This window comes from Penicillium waksmanii, assembly GCF_028829765.1.
Source record: "Penicillium waksmanii strain IBT 27052 chromosome Unknown utg000004l:1.0-5674109.0:1.0-5678898.0, whole genome shotgun sequence".
NCBI classification, from domain to species: domain Eukaryota; kingdom Fungi; phylum Ascomycota; class Eurotiomycetes; order Eurotiales; family Aspergillaceae; genus Penicillium; species Penicillium waksmanii.
In genome coordinates, this window is record NW_026643251.1 from 1,915,897 (window position 1) to 1,934,442 (window position 18,546).

The following is an 18,546-nucleotide window of genomic DNA, read 5'->3' on the forward strand; positions in this document are numbered from 1 at the left end:
ATCGAATAGGCTTTTATATCGACTTACTTTTTGCATGGAACTCCGGAATCGCTTTTTGTTCAGCATTAGACGGGCGGGACTTGAACTTGAAGACCTTAAATTTGCCGCATATCATTAACGCGATGAACATAACGCATTTGCATTCTACTCCTTCTTTGTTGTCGAGTATGGGTCCCGAGCAGGTTCCCAATCTCCAATGTATTCTTGCATCTGGGGAGCCCTTGAGGGCGAAGATTCATTTAGCCTGGGCTGGGAGGGGGATTTTTTCAGGTATGCAATGTGTGGATCTGGAATAAAAAAAGAACTACAAATCGATAACTAATCACTTTTGGGACTAGGTTACGATTCGCAGGGGATTGCGGGAGTTGCGACTGTTTGCACAAATGTTGATCTGGCGGTATCTCTGACTAACATTGGTATACCGCTGAGAAACACGTCTGCGATGATTATCGCGGATACGGCGACAGCGACAGCGCCAGTCAATCTACTCCCTCGTGGTGCGCTAGGAGAGCTTTGCTTTGGCGGAGACCAAATTGTCAGCATTATGGAATATCTATACTATATGGAAAAAAAAACACTAATCTTTATCTTTAGGGACGCATCTTTCACTCAGACAGACTTGGTGAAGAGAAATTCATTGATCACCCCCAGTTTGGTCGACTTTGTCGGACTGGTGATCGTGGCAGGATACTTTCAGACGGGACCATATCTCTGGCTTCCGGCCTCAAAGTACACGGGAAAGAAATTGATGTCGACGAGATTGATCGTGCTCTCCTCTCTTCGGGCATGGTTGAAGATTCTGTTAGTATTGTACTGGATAACCCCACCACTAACCAGCAGCAATTGGCAACCGTCTGGACTCCATCGGAAAAGGCTCGAAAATCAACAGATTCCGAAAATTTGGAAGACATTGCCAAAGATCTTCTTACCGAACTCACGACAAAGCTTTCATCGACTGCATCGACTTCGACTGTCCCGTCTCTACTTGTTCCAATGAGCGGGATTTTCATGACAAAGTCTCACACAGTAGACTATGCAAGGATAAAACAAGAAGTTGAGCAGATTGATCCACAGAGACTTGCACTGTTCTCTCTCCAACTCGATGCGGAAAACTCCGATGCTCCTCTGAGTGAGGTTGAGCAGATCATTGCTGGAGCACTGTCTACAATAACTGGAGTGGATTTGAAAAGCATTGGCAGATACAGTTCATTCTATAAGCTTGGACTGGATTCGCTTTCTGCAATTTCCTTCTCACGAAAGCTGCAGGAGTCTGGACTCGAAAGACTCCCCGTATCGACGATTCTTCAACGCAGCTCCGTTGCTCAACTAGCAACTGTTGCAAGTATCATGACGAATGGACATGTGACCGCGCCAATTCCAGTTGAGGATAAGCCCAGCTCAGTGTTCGATGAAAATTTTCTTCGCGAAGTCAATGATGAATTTATCAGCGAAGATGTATCTGTCAAAAGCGTCTACCCCTGCACACCTCTGCAGGAAGCAATGCTGGCAGCCAAATCAGACGATGACTCGGCATATTTCAACCACTTACTTTTACGCGTGAACACCGAAATTGAAGGCTTGAAATCTGCATGGAACCACATGTTGCAAAGGCACGATATTCTCCGAACTTGCTTCAGACCGACCAACGATAAGCGTTTCGCGTATGCACAGATAGTGCTGGAGACTGCCTCTTTACCATGGTTCTATCTCGAAGTCTCATCTCAGGGACTTGATCATGATGTCGAAAAGAGAAAGTCCGAATTCGAAAGTCGCTCTCCTGTCAAGGACATGCTTCCGTATTCGTTGACTGTATACGTGAACCCCGCTGACAACACCGCACACCTGCTTCTGTCTATTCACCATGCCCTTTATGATGGAGAAGGAATCGCGCAACTTCTTCACGAGCTCCAGTCTTCGCTTGCGGGTCAATCATTGCCAGACACGACACCATTCCACAAGTTCATTGATTACATGCTCTCGACGAACACAGAAATATCGGATCAGTATTGGGATCAATACCTATCTGGCATCTCACCAAGCCTTCTATCAGCCCCAGCCCCAGCCCCAGCCAAAGAAAAGACGCCTGACCAATCTGCTTCTCGGCAGATCCAGGTAACCTTAAATGGCTCCTTCACCTCATTCAAAGACCAATGCAAAAGTCTTTCAGTGACGCCATTGAATGTTTTCCACGCTGCCTGGGCCAGACTCCTATCCTTCTACGCCGGGTCATCAGATATCTGTTTCGGCAATGTATTCAGCTGCCGAACGATTCCTCTAGAGGGAGCAGATCAAATTGTCGGCCCTTGCTTCAACACACTTCCAATGAGAGTCAAATTCACGTCCACCTCCACAAACGTGGACATGATGAAACTATGCCAGAAACACAACAGCGAAATTCTCCCCCACCAATTGACTCCCTTGCGCCACATCCAGAAGCGTACGCTGCCTCCTCTCCACGGAGGCTCTATGCTCTTTGATACACTAGTCATTCTTCAGACTAGGGGTACCGAGCTCGATCGTCAATATTGGGAACTCCTCTCCGACGAAGGAAATATGGGATTCCCATTGATCTGCGAAGTCATTCCCGATGAAATCCGCGATACTATCCAGATTTCCCTCCACTACCAGCAGTCGTATTTGGGAAGTGATGTCACGGAGAGACTTGCGCGGGACTTTGTGGCTTTGGTCGAGAATATGACTCAGTATCCTTCTTCGCAGGCCTCTGATAAGAGATCTATCGGAGACAATGTGCCGCAGATCTTTGAGAAGATGATCAAGTCCAACACTTCTCAGATAAAGTCCCAGCAGCCAAATATCATCACTCGCCCTTGGTCTACTCAGGAGGAGGCGCTGAGGGAAATCCTTTGTCAATATTCTGCAGTCGATCCGGGTGGTGTTTCTTTGCATACGACAATCTTTCAACTTGGGTTGGATAGCATCAATGCCGTGCAGATTTCGGGCAAATTCCATAAAATGGGATACAAAATATCTGCGGGTGATATTCTCGAGGTATGTATCATGGAATTTTCAAAACATTACATTTATCCGCTTTTCAAGACTAATCTATATCTTTATTCAACTAAAGGCTGCGTCGATTGAAAACATTGCGTCTCTGCTCGATAATAGCGCAAAGAACAACCTGAAGAAGGAAGACGAATTTGACTTCGCTACCTTCGAGAGCAAGCATCTCCGCACCGCTTGCGAACAACATCAAATTCCCTCGCAAATCGTGCAATCCGTCCGACCCTGTACACCTGTTCAAAATGGAATGCTCGCAAGTTTCACCCATTCTAGTGGCAGTATGTACTTCAACATAATGGCTTTGAAGTCCCCGGTGGCTTTGGATCGAGTCCTACTCAAGGAAGCATGGTCATCCGTGATGTCTCAGCACGAGATGCTCAGGACTGGCTTTGTTCAATTACATGATCAGCAGTATCCATTTGCTATGATCACCTATGAGCCAGGAGTTGAGCTTCCTTGGTATGAAACATCCGGAGGCACCATCGATGCTCAAGGAAAGCGGGTTCTTGAAAACCTCCATCAACCTACCTGGGCCGTGTCAGTTGAATCAAGCGAAACCATCACGACGGTTCATTTCTCAGCTCTCCATGCAATCTACGACGCCCAGTCATTGACATCGATATTCTCCGACGTCATGGCATCCTATGAAGGCAAAATTCTTTCAAGCCGTCCCTCAATCACCGCAACCCTTGGACCAATTCTTCTCGAAAGCCATAAACAAAATATCGAACAATCGCGTGAATTCTGGCAAAGCACCGCCCCCGAAGCCCATGCCACTAAAATACCCGATTTAAACCCTATCCGAATCGAGAAGAAGGACTCGGAGTTACTTGAAAGTTCCATTCGCTGCTCATCCCCGCTGAAAGAGCTGGAAAATTCGTGCCGGGAGATGGGTGTGACTTTACAAGCCGCTGGACAAGTCGCGTGGGCAAAGTTACTTTCCGCTTACACCGGAGAGAAAATGTGACTTTTGGCACCGTTTTGTCTGGTCGGAACTTATCGGCAAGTGCTCAAGATGCTGTTTTCCCTTGTCTGGTTACAGTGCCTTCGCCTCATCATATTGGTGGAACCAATCGCGAGCTTTTGGAACGCACGTTGAAGAGAAATGCCAATCTGGTTAGGCATCAGTTTACGCCGTTGGCGCAGATTCAGAGGTGGATTGGTAGTGATGAGCCGCTTTTTGATACTCTGTTTGTTTATCAGAAGTTTGCTTCTGGTCCGACAGATGTGCAGAGATGGGAAGTTGTTGACGAGGAAACGAGGATTGATGTATGTTTGAAATTTACCTTTTCCCCCAAGCCTCTGCTAATCTTATTACAGTACCCCTTGTCAATTGAACTGGTTCCACGTCAAACAGATCTTGAAATTCGCATCAGCTATCGAAGTGACATTGTTCCAGAAGAGCAGGCCGAAATCCTTCTCGGTCAATACGATAAACTTCTAGAACAAACCATATTTTCTCCTGATTCCGATTCGGATGATAACCTGGTTCTGGGAAACACTTTGCTTTCTGTTACGCCTGCCAAGGAGCAATCACTGCCTACCTCAGTCTCTCTTCTGCATCAATTTGTTGAACAAAACGCTCAACGAATCCCAGACAAAACTGCTCTCGAATTTGCATTTGGTTCGAGCATTGACAATTTGCAAAAGAAGGTCTGGTCCTATCGCGAATTCAACGAGGATGGTAATCGAGTTGCACACTTCTTGCAAGAGAAGGGAGTCGTCCCAGGTGGCATGGTTGCCATTTGTTTCGATAAATGCCCTGAAGCCTCCATAGCGATTCTGGGAATTCTCAAGGCTGGATGCGCGTATGTTGCCATTGACCCTTCTGCTCCCATCTCTCGGAAACAATTTATCCTGGGAGATTCCGACTCCAAGCTCCTCCTTTGCAATATGGCCAGGGAGGCTGATCTCACAGAGCTTGAGGGGATTGACATCCAGGCACTTGACCAGCCAGGATTGTTCAAGGATTATTCTCCAGAACAGCCATCTCTCTCCCGTGAGATCCGACCTGATGATACCTCCTACTGTTTGTATACATCTGGTACCACAGGCACGCCAAAGGGCTGTGAACTCACCCATGACAATGCCGTGCAAGCGATGCTGGCATTTCAAAGGCTCTTTTCCCCGCACTGGGATGAAGATTCGCGCTGGCTGCAATTTGCATCATTCCATTTCGATGTCAGCGTTCTTGAGCAGTACTGGAGTTGGAGTGTTGGTATTTGTGTGACTTCCTGCCCTCGCGATCTCCTATTCGAGGATTTGCCTGGCATGATTCAAAAGCTACAGATCACACATATCGACTTAACTCCCAGTTTAGCTCGCCTGGTCCATCCAACCGAAGTCCCATCGCTATGCCGAGGCGTATTCATTACTGGCGGAGAAGCGCTGAAGCAAGAGATTCTTGACGCATGGGGAGAACATGGAGTCATTTACAATGGATACGGACCTACAGAGGTAACGATTGGCTGTACGATGCTTCCGCGGATGCGCGCCAATGACAAACCCTCCAACATTGGACCTCAATTTGACAACGTTGGATCCTACGTCTTCCGACCTGGTACTTCGACCCCTGTTCTACGCGGTGGTCTTGGCGAATTGTGCGTTTCTGGACCACTTGTTGGAAAGGGGTATTTGAATCGGGCAGAGCTTACGGTTGAGCGATTCCAAACGGTGCCAGAGTGGAACGATCGCATTTACCGCACTGGCGATTTGGTGCGGATTTTACATGATGGTAGTTTCCAGTTCCTTGGTCGTATCGATGATCAGGTCAAGCTTCGTGGACAAAGACTTGAGATTGGAGAAATTAATGAAGTCATCAAGCAGTCGACGTCTGCTTTGAATGAAGTTGCCACTTTGGTGGTTAAGCATCCGAATCAATCGAAGGATCAACTGGTTTCTTTCGTCACCAAGGCTGTTGCCACTGACACGAATAAGAAATCACAGAGCGTGGAGGTTCTTTCGCTTTCTTCTGGTGACGATCGTGAATTCTTGTCTGTCGTTAAAACTGCTTGTCACACGCATCTTCCGGGGTATATGGTGCCTACCCACATCATTCCGATGTCTCGCTTCCCCTTATCGGCAAATAACAAGGCCGACATGAAAGTTTTGAAGGGCATCTATCAAGAACTTTCTTTGGAAGATATTCAGAACCTGAATGCGATGACTGTTGATCGGACTAGGAAGAGTTCGTACGAAGAGAAGATTATCTCGATTTTGGCCGAGTTCATTGGGTCGAATGACTCGGAGTCAACTATCTCGTCTTGGTCAAGCATTTACGAGTTGGGTCTTGACTCTATCTCTGTTTTGTCATTCGCTAGGAGCTTGAGAGAGGGGGGCTTTCCTCAAGCACAGCCATCTTTGATTATGAAGCGTAAGTTGAAGTTCCCCGACTCGGAGTCTGGTGGATATATATTTCTAACACTCATCTCTTTCCCAGATCCCACGGTTTCCGGTTTGGCGACAGCCCTCGAGGAATCTAAATCTCCGTCCACATCATTCGATAGTCTTCACAGGCATGCAAAGCAAGCCATGGAAGCGTTTGCTCACAAAAATTCTCACTCTGTCATCGAAAGCATTGGTGTGTCGGATGGGGATGTTGAGCAAATTGCCCCTTGCACCCCGCTCCAGGAAGGCATTATATATCATTTCCTGTCGAGCCCCACACCACTCTACTGCTCTTCGTTTATTTTCGAACTCAACGCCTCTGTGGACCTGGAAAGACTGCAGGCTGCCTGGACACAAGCACAAAGTGAAGTTCAAGTACTACGAACACGGTTCTCACCATCACCCGACGGCTATGCTCAAATTGTGTTGAAGAAGGATGCACTCCCTTGGTTCCACAAGGAGGTGGAGTCGGACCAGGGCATTGAAAATGTTCGCAAAAAAGAGCTTCAGCGATGGATTGCCGGACTTGATAGTCTCATGACCCAGCTGTGGGAAGTTGGGGTGATTACTTCGCCTGGAAGTCGACTTTTGTGTCTCAACATATTCCATGCCCTCTATGATGGGAATAGTCTCAGGTTACTTCTCGAACTTGTTTCGCGGATATACCTAGAAGAAGACAAGGGTTCCGAAAAACCGCCCAACTTCCTCGATGTGCTTCACTTGGGCCCTCTTTGCAAAGACCCCTCCGAAGAAAAGTTCTGGAAAGACCATCTTGCAGACTATTCGCATAAATCCTTGCCTAGATCGAACGATACCGAAGTCGCCATTGAGTCCACTGTCCAGATCATTCAAATTGATGGAACTGAATCTCTGGATCATCTGCGAAAATCGCTTAACGTTACTGAACAGGCGATTCTCCATGCCTGCTGGCTATTGACGCTCTACGACCATTACTCATTCGTGCCATCTTTGGGTATCATTGCTTCTGGTCGAACGATTGATGTAGCGGGAGTTACCGATATCATTGGTCCCCTGTTCAACACCATCCCAAGTAATGTACAGCTGCGTGGTTTGAAATCCTGGTCAGAAGTCGCTCAGCGATGCCATGAGTATCACGCCTCGACAATTCCCTTCCAGTACACTGCCTTGCGAGATATAGTGAAATGGCTTGGACAGAATCCCGATGAGCCACTTTTCGAATCACTGTTCGTCTTCCAGAGAGACAATGCCGAGGGCGAGTCCTCAACTAGCAAGCTCTGGAACGCACAGGATGGTGAAGCCCGGCATGAGTACCCCTTGGCATTTGAAATTGCGCGCAATGGCAATCAATCACTCACCGCTACGCTTGCTGCCAAGGGGGACGTCTTGTCTTCGGAGGCAGCGAAGAAAATGCTTTTGCATTTCCAGAACGTTCTGTCCGACTTTGCTCAGCATCCAGACAAAGAGCTGCTTTACACCAATGGTATCGCAGAGGAAAGACCGCTACTGACAAACGGCCACAATCCCAATGTCCAAGAGCCGACTGCAAAATACGAAGATTCATCATTTAACTGGACTTCTCAGGCCTCCACAATCCGCGATGTTATCGCAAATTTGGCCGGAGTTGAAGTGCTGTCCATCAACCCTGAGACATCGATCTTCGAAGTTGGACTTGACAGTATCGATGCAATCAAACTATCCTCTCGACTAAGCAAACATGGAATCAGGCTACCGGTCAGTTCCATCATGCGGCACCGCAATGTCAAGGCAATGTCGGCACAGCTCTCCATGGAAGATATCCCCGAGCAGAACGGATCATACCCGAAACTGACCCATATGACCAATACCTTGACCGAGTTCCTTGAAAAGGAAAATCTTGTCCCTCACGGCACCAGTCAGATTCTACCTGCTACGCCAATACAGGAAGCCATGATAGCAGAGATGACTGCCTCAGAATTCCAACATTACTACAACCATGAGATCCTGCAGCTGGAGCCAAATGTGGACCTGACAAGACTCCGAGAAGCCTGGAGAACAGTCGTCAAGTCTCACCCTATTCTTCGAACTTCCTTCGTTGAAGTCTGGGATCCGAAAATACCCGCTTCATACGCCCAGATCGTGCATGAAGAAGATGCGTTTGATTTCAGAATCGTGGATCTGAATGGGAAACCTGTTGAGTCGATCATCGAGGCTCAGCGTATACGAGCTATGAACCAACTCTCAGATTCCCCACTGCTAAGTCTGACCGCGGCCATGGATGGAGATCATACTTATCTCGTTCTGTCGATTTCCCACGCCCTCTATGATGGGTGGTCAATCAATTTGCTCCACGAGGACGTTGCCCGCTCTTATAAGAGCGAAAACTGCACGCGACCACGTCCCGACGCTATTCTGGAGCAGATACTTGAATCATCAGGGGAGCGATCACTCAATTTCTGGAGAGCAACTTTGTCAAACTGCACGACGGTGTCTTTCCCAGCTGGAAAGAATTCAAAGAAGGATTCAAGCGTGGTTAATCGTGCAGAGAAGCCATTAGCTATCTCATTCGACAAGGCCGAGGCCTTTTGCCGACGCCATGGTATCACCATGCAAGCACTTCTTGTTAGCTGTTGGTCCCTTGTCCTGGCTACTCATGTCAAGAAGCTGGATGTTATCTTTGGCCTCGTTCTCTCTGGTCGGAATGTGGCTGATTCTGAGAATGTCATGTTTCCCACAATGAACACGGTTGCGATGCGTGTCATTTTACATGGTTCGCGGCTGGAATTGGTGAAATATGTCCAGGAAACTCTATTGGAGATGTCGGAGCATCAGCATTTCCCGCTTCGACGCGCAAGACCGGATGCACGGGCGCAGAATCTTTTCGATACGTTGTTCATTTATCAGAAGAGACCTGCCGAGGAGGAGAAGTCAGGAGAAGGAGAGGGAGAGGCTTTGTATAAGTCTACTGGGGGTGCGTCTGATGTGGAATATCCTGTTTGTGTGGAGGTTGAGGGTGTTGAAAAGGAGCTTGTTGGCCGGGTGGCCTGTCGGGGAAGTGTTTTGGGTGAAGAGGATACATTTGTGTTATTGGAGCACATATCCCATGTGCTGTCGTCGATTATTAACGAAGAGTCGAAGCAGACTGTTGAATTTACTGATGACGCCATGGATATATGTGATCATTCTGTCGTTCAGGATGTGGATATTTCCAAACCGGGTGTTCAGAATGGAGTCCCAGCCCAGACAAATGGTCACAGTCACGCAGAGTGGTTGCCCATTGAGTCTACCATCCGCAACGTTCTCTCAGTCGTGTCTGGCGTGCCCGAAGACGCGATTCACAAGACAGACAATATTTTCCAGCTCGGATTGGACAGTATCAGTGCGATTAAGGTGGCTGCGCTCCTCAAGAAACAATCCGTCAGACTCGCTGTCAGCGATATGATCAGAGAAGGCACCATTGAGAAGATGGCACACACAGCGACAGCGAATAACGGCCAGACAGAACTCAGCGACAAACAAATATCAAATGCCCTGACTGAGTCATTGGCCGGCATTGACCTTGTTTCATTATTCAAGCCTTACAACATCGATCCCCAACGAATCCAGAAAGCGATGCCTGCGACTGCTGGCCAGTCTTACTTCCTCTCAATGCACAGTTTGAATCCCGAGGTCTTCTACCCTGCATTCTACTACCTGGCTTCATCGCAGTTGAGCCAGGAGATTCTCGAAAACGCATGGACTTGTCTCACGGCGCAAATGTCCATTCTCCGCACGGCATTTATCCCGACCAGCACCAGCGCCAACCGGGGATCTCCGCCTTATATCCAGGTTATTCTTAAATCCGAATCAACGCAGAACCCCGTCATCTGGCACAAGAATTTCAACGACCTCACGCCGTCAGCGCTCATCGAACGGGAACGGGGCTTCGGTTCGGTTCCGGCCATGCTTCATGCTTGTCAAACATCAGGGGGAACAGCTCTGATGCTGCACATCCATCACGCTCTCTATGACGCCGTTAGCCTGCCATCCACTGTGGACAAACTCTCCCAGATTTACCAATCAGTCGCAGCGACAGACTCAGTCACGCCCGAAGCCGAATCCAAATCCAAATCTGACGGAGATCTCTCGCGTCTCGTGGCACTGCAGCAAATTCATTCTCCCGTTGAAGACCGTCGACGATTCTGGCAGCGGTACCTGGGCCAAATCTCAATTCGTCAGAATGCAGAACAATCATTGGCCAAGGGCAAGGGCAAGGGCAAAGGCAGTTTCGGAACGATCCAACAATTCTATCGACCTGGTCTGGTTTCAAATATGGCCAGTATCGAACTAGCCGCCAAACGCCGGGGCCTTAGTATCCAATCAATCTTTTTAGCGCTCTATACTCGCGTGCATGCGCGGGTTTTCACCGCAGGCGCAGAAGCAGGAGCGGGAGCAGGAGAAGAGAACACCCCGCTAGTGGTTGGATTGTATCTTGCTAATCGGTCTCAAGTCATGGATGGATTGTCTGAGTTGATGGCGCCGACGCTTAATATCGTACCATTGCGTCTGGACACGGATGGAAAGGATTCACTGTTTGTCGCAGCGAGGAAAATCCAGGACGATATTAATGAGATTAGTCGAGTTGAACATGTCGGTGTTTCTCTTGCTGAGATTGCTGAGTGGACTGGGGTTTGTATTGATGTTTGTGTCAACTTTTTGCGGTTGCCGGAGCTGGAGGAGGAGGGACAGCGGCCTGTGAACCTCAATCACGGGGCCAATGGGGTACAGGTGCAGTTCAAGTCGATACAGCGCGAAGACCTGGCAAACGAATACTCTAGCGCTGCCGACGCTCACGTCCAGACCAATGGGTTTCAGAAGACCAAGTCCAACGGTGACAGTGCTACCACCGGTTCAGTTCCGAACCAAACGATTCCCAGGGCGGCGGCTATCAAAGAAATCTTCATGGTAAGTGACCTACCCAATCCCGATCCCGATCTATCCAGATCTATTGATAGCCAAGCGAAACGGGCACTAATGCAATTTTTACGTATTTTACAGCCTACGATCGATGTGGAAGCAGCTGTACGTGATGGGAAGTTGGACTTTGGACTTTTCGCCCCCGGTACGCGCTTGGATGGGGTTGATGCTGAGAGGGTTATTGAGGGGGTGCGGATGGAGATGGGGTTTTTGATGGAGGAGTGAATTCTCCGATCCGACTTCCTGTCATAGGAGAACTCCTGACGAAGAAGAAGCAGAAGAATAAGAAAAAGAAGGCTCAGGGGTGCAGACTGCATACCAGGAGACCATTTGATCTGACCATCTATCTGGTAGGGGGGCAGGGAGGGGAGTAGGGATTGGATGGGATAGGATGAGCTGGTCTCGCCTCCTTCCCATACTCCTTCTTCACTAGTCCTGGGGGAGGAATACTCAGACTCACTTCTTTGTTCTCACCGATTGATACCACTCGGAATCGTTTATTGTTATTGTGGTTTTATTGTTATTATTTTGGTTACTATAGTTTCTTGTGATAATTCCTTTCTTTTCCTTTCTTTTTCCCTGTCCTGTGCATATAATTGCTTTTGTTTTTCCGGGGGTGCTTTTGGCGTTTGGATGTGTTGAGTCAATAAAGCGGATTGCATAGAACGAGAGGGGTACATTAGATAACTGTAAGTGTATGGGGGTGGGTGTGGTGTGGTGTGATTGTGACTGTTGACCCACAGACACGGATGCGGACGGGACGGGCGGATCTCCCAGGCTTGGGTTGGGCACTGGCAGGCCCCCACTAGAATATGGTTAGACACCAATATTGCCACTCTCTGCCACTCTATATAGTACTATATCTGTAAACAGTAAACAGAAACAGTAAACAGTAAATAGAAACTGTGATTGTATGGAGTAGTTTACTCTGCCAATACTGTACTAACTGAGTATGAGTAGCCCCGGCTACCAGAACGTGATGGATCAGATGAGAGCAGTCCAGTGGAAGTGTGGATATGGACATGGGGAGGCCTTCCGAAGCAAGGGCGAATCCGCGTGGTCTGTGGTGGTAGCCTGTGAGCACTGACCTTGCCCTAGCTAGTTTGGGTGCAATGTACAGACTTTGGCTGTGTGAAATGGTTTTTGTATTATTTTTTTTTATTTTTTTATTATTTTTTTTTCATTTTGCCTCTGGTAATAATTATAATAAATTAATTGTAAATATGGAGGGTATTTCGCGCAGCTGGATACTCCAGGTGGCGTTCTAGTGTTTGGGCTGCAGGGAGTTTTAACTTGGGCACAGCACAGGCACAGCACAGGCACACAGGCACCCCTCTCTGGTAGGAGCGTCAACACAAAGTTACGCAGCACGGAATAAGAGTACATAGAAGAGTACAGAGAACCTGTACTCTCTCGAGTACACAAAGACCTCTAGGTATACGGAGTACACTATAGTAGACACTCTATGTATACAGTTGTGTGTTGATGACATAATTGTTTATGTCACGTCGCGTCCCCCGCCGCTAATCCCAATCGGGCATCGAGGATCAACAACGCGACAGGCGCGTTGATTAACGCCCGCCATCGACTACACCTACACTCACACCTACACTTGGACCTCAACTCTTGGCCACATTCCACTCCTGTCATCTTCGATCTCCCCATCTCCAACGCTCTTCCACATCTTGTCGCCTTTTCGCTGGCCCGTCTCCCATCTCCCACATTCCTCTCCCGCCCCTCTTTTCGACCTCAGATCTCGCGTGGACCGACACCGACTCCGTCACCGACTACTCGAGGGAGGGGATTCGCCCCCTTGCACTTCCGTTCTTCCTTGAAACACTAGGGAAGAAGAATCCGACCCAACACTCCCCCCGTGTTGACTGGAAGCCGTATGTCCGCGTGTCCGGCCTGAAACATTCCCGCGCGTCCGATCAACAACTCCGCGCTCTCCAACCCCCCCCAGGTCTCATATCTCCCACCGCGCGCGCGCAACTGTACTTGTTCCGTCAACAACACCTACCACCATATCTCGCGGAGTCCGCTCTAGACGGGATTCCCTTCGACTTTTCATTATTTTAATCGACAACTCGCAATGAGTGGGTGAATGGCAGCTGCTCTTCTTTCTTCGCCACTCTGCGGCTGCGCCTTCCCAGCATTCCAGTCGTTCCCTTCGTTCGGTTCGACCTTTTTGACTCACGCCCTCCCCCGCCCCTCCTGAAGGAGAACGCGTTGTTTGTCCCTTTCCCCCCTATCGCCTCACTCTTCAAGAGTAGACCACCCTGGAAGGGTTGGAAAACACACCTTCGTCGAGAGCGAACCTTTTGCGTCCTCTTGTCCAAACTTTGTCAAAGCAGTATCAAAACCCTAATTTCATCCCATATTCTTGGGCGTCCCCCCGTTGGGTGATCTCCATACGTGATTGGACCCGGCTCTCATTCCCTGGGTTTGTTACGCGGCATATTGTGCATTCCCTAGCATCGCCATCATGGTTGCGACCTTCTCGCCGCACCGCGACTCAGGTGGAACCCTTCATCTTCCATCGCACTCGGGCATCCATCACGTTGATGCTAGTTCCGCCATCCGCCAGCTTCGGCGCTCTTTGTCGCGCTCGCCCTCCAAGAGCTCCAACTTCTTCCTCAACACCCGCAATCAATCACCTTCCAAATCGACCTACATCTCTTCTTCCCCTATCTCCCTCTCGCCGTTCCACTCAGAGCAACTTTGTGCTCTTCCCTTCATCTGGTCAGCCCTCACCTCTTGCCGTCCCTTACCCTCCTAGTGCCAAAATCACGCGGCCGGCCATGCGACGACGAACGTCCCCACGCAGTCCGGCCAAACGCGCTCTCGCTGTGTCAGCGGACAGCGGTAACGCCACTCCATCTCAACTGATTGCACCACCGCCAGGAGAAGAAAATGACCTGACCCTCGACGATTTGGCTGATCCTACCGACGACTCGATTTGTACGAATTTTGGTATATCAACTACCCCAGCTGCGCCGCAGAGTGAAACTCCCTTCGCGCCTCGTTCTACACTCTCGCGCATCGAAAAGCGGCGAAGTGGGACGTTTGGCTCATTTGCGACAGTCAGTCCTCTGAAGCGAAGTGACGGCATTATGAACCTCGACCAGGCCTCTCGAGGGAGTCCCTCTGCGAAGCGACGCAGCATGCACGCGCCCAACTTCACCGATTTTAGTATATTTGATAACAACTGCGAAACTGCGCCTCCAAGCCCGACAGAAGGCGAATCCCCATCTTTCCCTACTCCCATTCAACCATTCAGTCCCTTCGCCACTATCCCCAAGCGCTCCTCCTCTCTGCGACGCTCGACTTTGCAACAGAGACAGGGAGAACGACCTCTGTTTGGCAAACCCCGCGGCCCTGGGGACGGAGATATGTCTCCGGGAACTCCATTGGCAGTGCGCCCACGCATGTCCTTTGAGAGTGGTTTATTCGAGAAAGGACAGGATAGCAGCAACCTTTTCTCACCACGACCCCCAGCCAGTCCTCTCTTCTCCCCCCCACCATAACAACGCTCCTCCTGCCCTCCATGTCACCACTCAGGCCCCCCCGACCTACCGCCCACCCTCTCTCTCGAACAATCACTCAGTCCTCTTCCGGCTCCAGTTTGGATGACTCGCCAACTCATGAGCCGACACACAAATCGGGTCCGCCGCGCCCCATCTTCAATTTCTCCAAGTCGCTCCCTGCTGGTGCGACTCGCCCAGCCCCCGTGCGACGGTTGACCCGCGAAGATTCTGGAGAATTCGCGACACCAAACAACTACAAACTGGTGAAGCCTCTGCCCGCTGCATTTATGTCAACCGGGTTGATCTCCAAGAAGAATCGCAATGCAGAAGACCCCAGTGGTGCTAGTTTTAGCAAGAACATGCCTGACACACCTTGCAAACGACCCGTGAATCTGTTCACTGCGGGACCAAACCCACCACCAGAGCGCCTGTTTGATAAATCCCAATCCCGACTTAGGGAGTCCGAGACTGTACCTGAATCACCTTTTAACCCAACTCCGTTCGTCGCACGGTCGAAGCCTGGACCGTTCGCCAAAGGAATGGGCATCTTTGGCAACTCCTTCAACCGCCCCGAGGTCTCTCGCCGTGGAAGTTTCGTCAGTATTGACGGCGATGAGATGCAGGCTGAATCTCCATCCCGGCCTGACAGCCAACCACTCACTGATTCTGACTTCCCTCCTACTCCCACCAAACAAACCTTCCTTCCCTCGGTCACTTACCCTCCTTCGACTTCCCAATTCGCCTCACTCGAGCGGTTGTCAGAACCCAATTCAAGCGGTCACTCCACACCCTTGCGTGAGCGCTTCTTGCAAGCCACGCCTCAAACTCCCCGCGATCAATACTTCCCTCCGGACCCGAGCGGATTGTCTATATCTGTACCAAATGATCAGTCACATCCCCCTGACTTCGGCAGCTCCACCAACTCGAACGGTCTTCCCGCCACCCCCACCGGGCCCCGAGAGTCCTTACTTGCCAGCAAGCGCCCTAGTCTTTCGTTGAGTGGATACCAAGCTCCCGATGTGGATCCCAGCTTGACTGCACGCTTCGAGAAGGTTGAGCTTGTGGGAACTGGTGAGTTCTCAAAGGTCTTCCGAGTTGGTCAACCGCACGACGCCTCCGTCCCGTCGGTCTTTTCGCTTCCCTCTAGCGATCCAAAGTCGCCCATCGACTTGCCTCATCAGGTGTGGGCTGTGAAAAAGAGCAAGCAGCCTTATTCTGGTCTTAAAGATCGTGAACGTCGCATTCGCGAGGTCGAAGTGCTCAAGACTATGACCAACACTGACCATGTGATTCACTTTGTCGACAGTTGGGAAGACTTTGGTCACCTGTACATCCAAACAGAATATTGCGAAGAAGGTAGCTTGGATGTCTTCCTTGCTCAGGCTGGCCTGAAGGCTCGTTTGGATGACTTCCGGATTTGGAAGATTTTGCTGGAGCTCTCGTTGGGATTGAAGCACATCCATGACCGGGGCTTCATCCATCTTGACCTCAAGCCTGCTAATATCCTGGTGACCTTTGAAGGTGTCCTCAAGATCGCCGACTTTGGCATGGCTGCTCATTGGCCAGCCCAGGACGGCATCGATGGTGAAGGTGACCGTGAATACATCGGACCTGAGATCCTGATGGGCCGATTCGACAAGCCTGCTGATATCTTCTCCTTGGGTCTTATTGTGTTTGAAATTGCCGGTAATGTGGAGCTGCCAGACAACGGGGTATCATGGCAAAAGCTTCGCAACGGTGATATGAGCGATGTTCCCAGCCTGACCTGGAGCTCGGAAACGAGTATCTTCCGCGATGCATCTGGAAACCCAGTTTCCGAAGAATCATCGTTTGAGGATCTCTGCGCTTCGGATCTAGGTGTCGATGATTTTGGCGACGACTTCCTTACAAGTCGCCAACTGAACGCTCCAAAGCCCTCGCGGCTTGCCCGCAGCGGCGAACTTGTCGATCCGCCCGACTTCATGATCAATGCTCACCACGCTCAAGCGCTCGACAAGATTGTCGGGTGGATGATCTCCCCCGAGCCCCGTGACCGACCCACGGCGGATCAGATTCTCGAAACCTACGGTGTTCAATTCGTGAACCAGCGTCGGCGTGCAGGAGCTACCGTCTTCGAAGGCAATTTTGGCCCTGCCGACGAGATTCTGGCCGAAGACGCCGAAATGATCGATGTGTAATCTATCTCCCCTTTTTTGACTACTGTGCATATGGAGGGTGTTCTGTGCTTTCTTTCTTTTTTTTCCCTTTGTCATCTGTCCTCGGTGTTGAAATGACTCGGCGCTCTCTGTCCATTTCTTCATCCATCTCATGTCACGTTCCGATAACGATTTTGTCCCTCTATTGATTTCCAGGCTTCTCGGGTCGAAGCCGAGTCTCTACTTTTATCTTCTTGTCGTCGACTATACATACACGTTCGGCCGGCCACGATTCGACCGCGTTTGTTGTCTGTTGTTCGAATCTGTTTTCACCCATATCTATCTCTCGTCATGACCCTGTGGAGTTTGCTGAGGGTGTATGTGTATACCCTGGGTTTCAGCGTGGCGTTTTCGTTCGTTGCTGCGGCGTTGTCTGCTTTTACTTTTTTCCTTTGTTCCATTTGCCTAGCATTATTAGGTGCCACGGAATGTACCAACATCGCTTGTCGACTGGGATAGTCCTTCTCTCTCTCGTATTTGCAGTCCAGCAAGTCAATGTCAATGTCAAATGTGTCCTACAGTTTCTGGCCTGGCCTGACTGGTCGCATCATTTCGATGTGGGATTGAATTGAAGCTCGCCACTTTTGGCAGTCGCTTTTGATGTCTTTTTTTTCTATTTTTTTTTCCTATTTTCTTTTGTTCTCTGATTGTGATTGATGATAATGATTCCCACCATGCTGTGTTTGTCCTAGCGAGATCTGTTTGAGCCTTGTCTTCAAAGAAGAGTTGAAGAGTTGAAGAGTCTGTTCTAAGTACAGTATTTTCGGAAATCGGTGTCACCCCCTACACTATTTCATTGTTCCCGGAACCCTAAATGCCAAGATACACCAGACGTTATTACGCAAGAAATAAACGTAGCAATTTTCCGGTTTTTTATGGATACAGAAACTACGGAGCTAATTTACATACCATATGCCTCATAAGTGTATGGTAGATACGAGTATATTGCTGGAACATTCCAGATGCATGCAAACGGTTTAAACACTTCCCGCAGCGGTGGGTCTTGCGGATCTGATTACCTGTCATCCTCTCCATCCACGCAGCGTATCCGAGTAGTAATCCTAGAGCTTACTCGGAATCTATCTACTAACTCGGACTGACTGAAGACCAATGATCCTGCTGATCACTGTACTGTACTAAGCCTGTCAGGCACATTCTTCTCTTACCCCCCTATGTGGTGGCACCCTCTTATTCCAGCTAACGTACCGTCTTCCTCTTTGCCTTTCTTCAGATCCCTTTTTGATGGGCGTAGAAACCGGTACTACTCTTGATTCAATTAAGCACCATACTTTTCTTCTTATCTAGAGAAAGAGCCAAGTACTTGACTCATGCGATGTTGGCCTTTTTCGTGAATTTCGTTAGCTGCATATTCCGTCTCGTGAGCCGCCAGCCTGCGTACCCGTTGGTATTTCATGTCTAGCCGACATTTACTATTTTGCAACTGGCTGCTGATGTGACCTAAATTTCTGATGCAACTAGACCAATTGAACACTAAATGATAT

The 18,546-nt window shown here is 49.4% G+C and overlaps 2 protein-coding genes across 2 annotated transcripts; both read left to right on the forward strand.

The window, feature by feature from the left end:
* Positions 1–442: 442 nt before the first annotated feature.
* Positions 443–11,547, forward strand: N7481_003533 (uncharacterized protein; the record flags this gene model as incomplete). The annotated part of the gene is made up of 7 exons (XM_057262752.1): positions 443–535; positions 595–3,009; positions 3,086–3,954; positions 3,978–4,290; positions 4,342–6,394; positions 6,461–11,310; positions 11,404–11,547. The coding sequence occupies 7 exons, from the start codon at positions 443–445 to the stop codon at positions 11,545–11,547; spliced, it is 10,737 nt and encodes a 3,578-aa protein (XP_057124413.1).
* A 2,260-nt stretch (positions 11,548–13,807) lies between these two features.
* On the forward strand, positions 13,808–17,026 carry N7481_003534 (tyrosine protein kinase SWE1; the record flags this gene model as incomplete). The annotated part of the gene is made up of 3 exons (XM_057262753.1): positions 13,808–14,064; positions 14,150–14,738; positions 14,795–17,026. The coding sequence occupies 3 exons, from the start codon at positions 13,808–13,810 to the stop codon at positions 17,024–17,026; spliced, it is 3,078 nt and encodes a 1,025-aa protein (XP_057124414.1).
* Positions 17,027–18,546: the final 1,520 nt, after the last annotated feature.